This window comes from Triticum urartu, chromosome 2A (assembly GCF_056163025.1).
Source record: "Triticum urartu cultivar PI428250 chromosome 2A, HENAU_Tu73, whole genome shotgun sequence".
Classification (NCBI taxonomy): Eukaryota; Viridiplantae; Streptophyta; class Magnoliopsida; order Poales; family Poaceae; genus Triticum; species Triticum urartu.
The window spans coordinates 647,468,036-647,475,495 of NC_141874.1; the positions used below are offsets into that span (position 1 = coordinate 647,468,036).

Below are 7,460 nucleotides of genomic sequence, written 5' to 3' on the forward strand. Positions count from 1 at the left end.
ATTCCTGCTCGTCCTGGAGTAGGTAAATGATAAAAAAGATAATTTTTGATGTGGAATTCTACCTAGCATAATCTTGATCATGTAATCTAATCATGGCATGAATATTAAGACACAAGTGATTCAAAGCAATAGTCTATCATTTGACATTAAGACAATAATACTTCAAGCATACTAATAAAGCAATCATGTCTTTCCAAAATAACATGGCCAAAGAAAGTTATCCCTACAAAATCATATGGTCTGGCTATACTCCATCTTCACCACACAAAATATTCAAATCATGCACAACCCCGATGACAAGCCAAGCAATTGTTTCATACTTTTGACGTTCTCAAACCTTTTCAACTTTCACGCAATACATGAGCGTAAGCCATGGACATAGCACTATGGGTGGAATAGAATATGATGGTGGAGGTTGTGTGGAGAAGACAAAAATGAGAAAGTCTCACATCGACGCGGCTAATCAACGGGCTATGGAGATGCCCATCAATTGATATCAATGTGAGGAGTAGTGATTGCCATGCAACAGATGCACTAAGAGCTATAAGTGTATGAAAGCTCAAACTGAAAACTAAGTGGGTGTGCATCCAACTTGCTTGCTCGTGAAGACCTCGGGCATTTTAGGAAGCCCATCAACGGAATATACAAGCCAAGTTCTATAATGAAAATTCCCACTAGTATATGAAAGTGATAACTCAAGAGACTATATGAAGAACATGGTGCTACTCTGAAGCACAAGTGTGGTAAAAGGATAGTAACATTGTCCCTTCTCTCTTTTCTCTCATTTTTTTTATATTTTTATATTTTTATTCTTTTTTGGTGGGCTTCTTTGGCCTCTTTTATTTTTTGTGGGCTTCTTTGGCCTCTTTTTTTGTAAAGTCCGGAGACTCATTCCAACTTGTGAGGGAATCATAGCTTCCATCATCCTTTCCTCACATGGGACAATGCTCTAATAATGATGATCATCACACTTTTATTTACTTACAACTCAATATTACAACTCGATACTAGAACAAAATATGACTCTATATGAATGCCTCCGGTGGTGTACCGGGATGTGCAATGATCTAGCGTAGCAAAGATATCAAAAAACGGACAAGCCATGAAAATATCATGCTAGCTATCTTACGATCATGCAAAGCAATATGACAATGAATGCTCGAGTCATGTATATGATGATGATGGAAGTTGCATGGCAATATATCTCAGAATAGCTATGGAAATGCCATGATATAAGGAGGCTTATGTGTGATATAGCGTATCATATCACGGGGTTTCGATGCATCGGCGAAGTTTGCACCAACTCTCGAGGTGAGAAAGGGCAATGCACGGTACCTAAGAGGCTAGCAATGATGGAAGGGTGAGAGTGCGTATAATCCATGGACTCAACATTAGTCATAAAGAACTCACATACTTATTACAAAAATCTATTAGTCATCGAAACAAAGTACTACGCGCATGCTCCTAGGGGGATAGATTGGTAGGAAAAGACCATCGCTCGTCCCCGACCGCCACTCATAAGGAAGACAATCAATAAATAAATCATGCTCCGACTTCGTTACATAACGGTTCACCATACGTGCATGCTACGGGAATCACAAACTTCAACACAAGTATTTCTACAATCCACAACTACCCACTAGCATGACTCTAATATCACCATCTTTATATCGCAAAACTATTGCAAGGAATCAAACATATCATATTCAGTGATCTACAATTTTTATGTAGGATTTTATGACTAACCATGTGAATGACCAATTCCTGTCATCTCTCTAAATAGATATAAGTGAAGCAAGAGAGTTTAATTCTTTCTACAAAAGGTATGCTCACGCTCTAACAAGTATAAGTGAAGCAAAAGAGCATTCTACAAATGGTGGTTTTCTATGTAAATAGAAAAAGGTAATCCAAACTTCAAATGATATAAGTGAAGCACATGAAGCATTCTATAAAGCCATACTCAAAATATATAAGTGAAGTGCAAAGAGAATTCTATAAATCAACCAAGGACTATCTCATACCAGCATGGTGCATAAAAGAAAAGTTAAAACTAAATGCAGAAGACGCTCCAAGATCTGCACATATCACATGAATGAAACGAATCCGAAAACATACTGATACTTGCTGAAGAAAGAGGGGATGCCTTCCGGGGAATCCCCAAGCTTAGACGCTTGAGTCTACTTGAATATATACTTGGGGTGCCTTGGGCATCCCCAAGCTTGAGCTCTTGCCTCTCTTCCTTCTTCTCACATTGAGACCTCCTCGATCCTCGAACACTTCATCCACACAAAACTTCAGCAGAAAACTCGGTAAGATCCGTTAGTACAATAAAGCAAATCACTACTCTAAGTACTGTTGCAAACCAATTCATATTTTGTTTTTGCATTGTAGCTACTGTAATATAACTTTTCCATGGCTTAATCCACTGATATAAATTGATAGTTTCAGCAAAACAAGCAAACTATGCATCAAAAATAGAATCTGTCTAAAACAGAACAATCTGTAATAATCTGAACATTCACCATACTTCTGGTACTTCACAAATTCTACCAAAATTAGGAAAAATAAAAATTTGTATAGCAACACAGTGCAAAAAGTTTCAGAACCGTTTGACACTACAGTAAAAAATGTAAAATCGTGCACTACAGCCAAAGTTTCTGTCCTGCACCGCACAAACCAACAAGCAATCTAAACATCCTAAAGGCAAACCTTGGCACATTATTTTTACTAGTAAAAATGTACGTGCAATGCACGTTTATATTAGGTAGGATATTAGTTGCACGTTATATTAGGTAAGATATATCTGTTGCACGTTGGTGTTTGGTACGATATCAATTACTTTTTCGCGGGAATAGTAGGATATTAATTGCATGGCAGATTTCAAGGGATAGTGTTGAGTTAAAACGTGTTTATAACCAATGGCAGTGGTGGGTAATTAGAACATTGAATGTGTTTAGTGCTCAACACTGGAGCGATTTGAACCGCTAGATATCATGATTTGATGGTTTAGATGGTTTGGATCTGCCCATTTGGGTCTTTTTATATTGGCATAGATATTTAAACTTTATAAAAGCACACAATAGAAATAAATTACTCTCTAAAACATCCGGGTTGTCTCTCTGGCAGCGCTTTCTTTAAAGGCGTTAAGCTAGGCATAAGGTGCTCAAGTAATGAATCCACCTGGATCCCAAGGTATATTAAAGACAATTTGGATTAGCAATGATTTGGCATTTAGTAGTGAGCACAAAGTAACATATATCATGTAATGACGAAGTCTAACTCTCTTCCTATGCATCGGCATGTCATAAAAGAACAATTTGTGCACATCAAGTAAAGGCCAATACATAGCATAAGCAGTTTCTTGCAATTTTATCGTGTGGGAAACATAGAGAGGTGGAGATATAGTTCCTCTCTCATAATAATTGCAAGTAGGAGCAGCAAGAACATGCATATTATATCTATCAAAATCATCATGTGTAGTGGTAAAAGGCAACCCATCAATATAATCCTTAATAAGTGTAAACTTCTCCAATATAGTGTAGTTGGGAGAATTCAAAAAGATATTAGGACTATCATGTGTGGGTGCAATAGAAACAATTTCATATTTAACATAAGGAACTATAGCAAGTTCATCTCCATAAGCATAATTCATATTGGCATCTTGGCCACAAGCATAGCAAGCATCATCAAAAAGGGATATTTCGAAAGAATCAATGGGATCATAACAATTATCATAGCATTCATCCTTTGGTAAGCACGAAGGGAAATTAAACAATGTATGAGTTGAAGGGTTACTCTCATTAGAAGGTGGACACGGGTGATCAATCCATTGTTCCTCCTTTTGTTCTTCGCTCTCCTCCTCATCTTTTTCATCCAATGAGCTCACAATGTCCTTAATTTATTCTTCCATAGACTCCTGCAAAATATTAGTCTCTTCTTGGACAGCGGAGACTCTCTCAATAAAATCATCAATATCGGAATTTAATTCATAATTCTCATAGCAATATTTAAGTATAGCAAAATTTTCAGGTCTATAAACTGAATCATCAAAATCTTCAAACTCTTTAAACAAAGATTCAATTTCATAAGCACCCATAAAAGCAATGAATTCTTCTATTTGTTCCACATCATAGTAATCATATATACCATTAGCATAAGAAGCCAAGGTTTTATCATCATTAAATTTGCATGAAAAGGGAAGGTGTGGAGCCTTCATCCTAGAGCAACAAGTATAATCATATCTCAAGCAAAGTTGCCGAGCATACCAATGCAACATATGAATTTGATCCCATAATAGTTTCCCTTTTTGATTCAAGAAATAATCCCTAAAGTATTCACGTTGATCCAATGTGTCTCCCATTATATAATTGAATGGGGTTTTCTCAGGATTATCAAAGTAGTACATAATATCTTTCACATAATGAGCATCGAGGGTTTTAGGAGGTTCCCCATCTCCATGAGTAGCAAGTACCACTAATTTTTTTGGTGTTTCGTGTTCCATATCCATAACTAAAGATAGAGAACAACTTAGAACAGGAAATAAAAATTACTTAGTGATAAAGCAAACAAGCACACACGAGAATATTCACCCAACGCTATGGCTCCCCGGCAAAGGCGCCAGAAAAAGGTCTTGATAACCCACAAGTATAGGGGATCAATTGTAGACTCTTACGATAAGTAAGAGTATCGAACCCAACGAGGAGCTAAAGGTAGAACAAATATTCCCTCAAGTTCTATCGACCACCTATACAACTCTACGCACGCTTAACGTTCACTTTACCTAGAACAAGTATGAAACTAGAAGTACTTTGTAGGTGTTTTTGGATAGGTTTGCAAGATAATAAAGAGCGCGTAAATAAAAGCTAGGGGCTGTTTAGATAAAGAAGCAATAAAGTAAATATAGCGAGTGTGGAAAATTGGTGGTAGGCGTTGCGAAATTGTCCCTAAGCAATTGACTACTTTACTAGACCGATAGCAAGTTTCATGTGGGAGAGGCCACTGCTAGCATGTCATCCCTGACTTGGAATTCTATGAACTTATGATTGGAACTATTAGCAAGCGTCCGCAACTACTAACGTTCATTAAGGTAAAACACAACCATAGCATTAAGATATATTGGCCCCCCCTCAATCCCGTATGCATCAATTTCTATGCTAGGTTGAAGCTTCTGTCACTCTTGCCCTCCAATACATAATCCTATCAACATACAACTAACTCTATGGTGTGATCCATGCGCGCGCTCATATTATGGGCACCAAAGGACAGCAACATAACCACAAGCAAGTTAAACCAATCATAGCAATTCATCAACCACCGATAGGACAACGAAAATCTACTCAGACATCATAGGATGGCAACACATCATTGGATAATAATATGAAGCATAAAGCACCATGTTCAAGTAGAGGGTACAGCGGGTTGCGGGAGAGTGGACCGCTGTAGATAGAGGGGGGAAGGTGATGGGGATGTTGGTAAAGATGGCGTAGGTGTTGGTGAAGATCGCGGTGATGGTGATGGCCCCCGACGGCGTTCCGGCGCCACCGGAAGCAAGGGGGAGAGAGCCCCCCTTCTTCTTCTCCCTTGATCTTCTCCCTAGATGGGATAAGGGTTTACCCTCTGGTCCATGGCCTCCATGGAGGCGGAGGGGCGAGAGCACCTCCGAGATTGGATCTGTTTCTCTGTCTCTCTCTGTTTTTGCGTTCTGGGATTCTGCCCTTTCACTGTTTCTTATATATCTGGAGATCCGTAACTCGGATTGGATTGAAACATTCACTCCGATTTTCCCCAAAAATTAGCTTTCTTGCGGCCAAAGAAGAGCATTAACCGCCTTATGGGGGCCCACGAGGGTCAGGGGCGTGCCCGCCTGCCCCATGGCTCCCTCGGGCACCGTCTCGCGTTGATTTTCTTCCCATATTTCACATACATTCCAAAAATATTCTCCGTCCTTTTTTATCCCGTTTGGACTCCGTTTGATATGGTTTTTCCACGAAACAAAAAACATGCAACAAACAGGAACTGGCACTGGGCACTGGATCAATATATTAGTCCCAAAAATAGTATAAAAAGTTGCCAAAAGTATATGAAAGTTGTATAATATTGGCATGGAACAATAAAAAATTATAGATACGACGGAGACGTATCAATCATGCTTGTGGGCTACGCCTGGGCGACCCCATGTCCCTTCTGCTCTTCCCCATCATGATTGACACACTCAACTCCTTGCTGCAACACGCGTCACGATCCGGCCTGCTCCAACGTCTCACCAACAGGCATGCCACGTCAAGGATATCTCTATTTGAGGACAACGTGGCGATCTTCTGCCACCCAACCAACTCCGAGTTAGCCACCCTTCGCGACCTGTTGTGTGTGTTTGGCGACGCCTCTGGCCTGTGCACTAACTTCCTGAAGTGCTCCGCCACCCCCATCCGCTGCGGGCAGGAGATTGCCACGGCCATCGCCTCCACTATTGGGTGCGCGGTCATTGCCTTTCCCATTGTCTACATGGGCCTCCCCCTCTCCATTCGCAAGACCCCCTCCTCGGCACTGCTCCCTCTAGTGGACAAGCTAGCAAGGAAGCTCGCGACCTGGAAGGCCATGCTCCTGTCTCACGGCGAGCGGATCGCCCTTGTGCGCCACGTTCTCTCTGCGATGCCCGTCCACATCCTCATGGCGATTTCTATCTGCCCAAAGATCCTGAAGAAGATCACGTGCATCATCCGTGATTTCTTCTGGCATGGACGCCGGGACGCCAGCTCAGGCTGCTGCCTTGTCAACTGGCAGCGCGTTTGCCGCCCCGTCGAGTTTGGCGGCCTCGGCATGCGGGATCTTCACCTCACCGGCATCTCGTTGCGCTGTCATTGGCTTTGGCTCAAGGCCACCGACCCATCGCGCCCTTGGCACCACCTACAACTCCCCCACAACAACGATACTTGCTGCATTTTTCCGCGCTTCAACCTCATGGCACTTGGACGATGGCAGAACCTGCCGATTCTGGAGCGATCACCGGCTCAATGGTCACGCAATCCCTGAAATCGCGCCCTCCCTCACATCCCTTATTCCGCGTTGCCGGCGCCGCCGCACCCTGGTCTGCGCGGGCTTGCCAACAACACTTGGATTGGAGGCATACACGGCTGTTGGGGAACGTAGTAACTTCAAAAAATTCCTACGCACATGCAAGATCATGGTGATGCATAGCAACGAGAGGGGAGAGTGTCATCTATGTACCTTCGTAGACTGTAAGCAGAAGCATTATGACAACGCGGGTGATGTAGTCATACGTCTTCACGATCAACCGATCCTCAGTACCGAACATACGGCACCTCCGCGTTCGACACATGTTCAGCTCGGTGACGTCCCGAGAACTCACGATCCAGTAGAGCTTCTGGAAGAGCTTCGTCAGCAGGACGGCGTGGAGACGGTGTTTACCATACGTGCATGCTACGGGACTTGCAAACTTCAAC

The 7,460-nt window shown here is 42.0% G+C and overlaps 1 protein-coding gene across 1 annotated transcript; it reads left to right on the forward strand.

The window, feature by feature from the left end:
- Positions 1-6,174: 6,174 nt before the first annotated feature.
- On the forward strand, positions 6,175-7,029 carry LOC147986398 (uncharacterized). The gene has a single exon (XM_087541992.1). The coding sequence runs from the start codon at positions 6,175-6,177 to the stop codon at positions 7,027-7,029; it is 855 nt and encodes a 284-aa protein (XP_087398118.1).
- Positions 7,030-7,460: the final 431 nt, after the last annotated feature.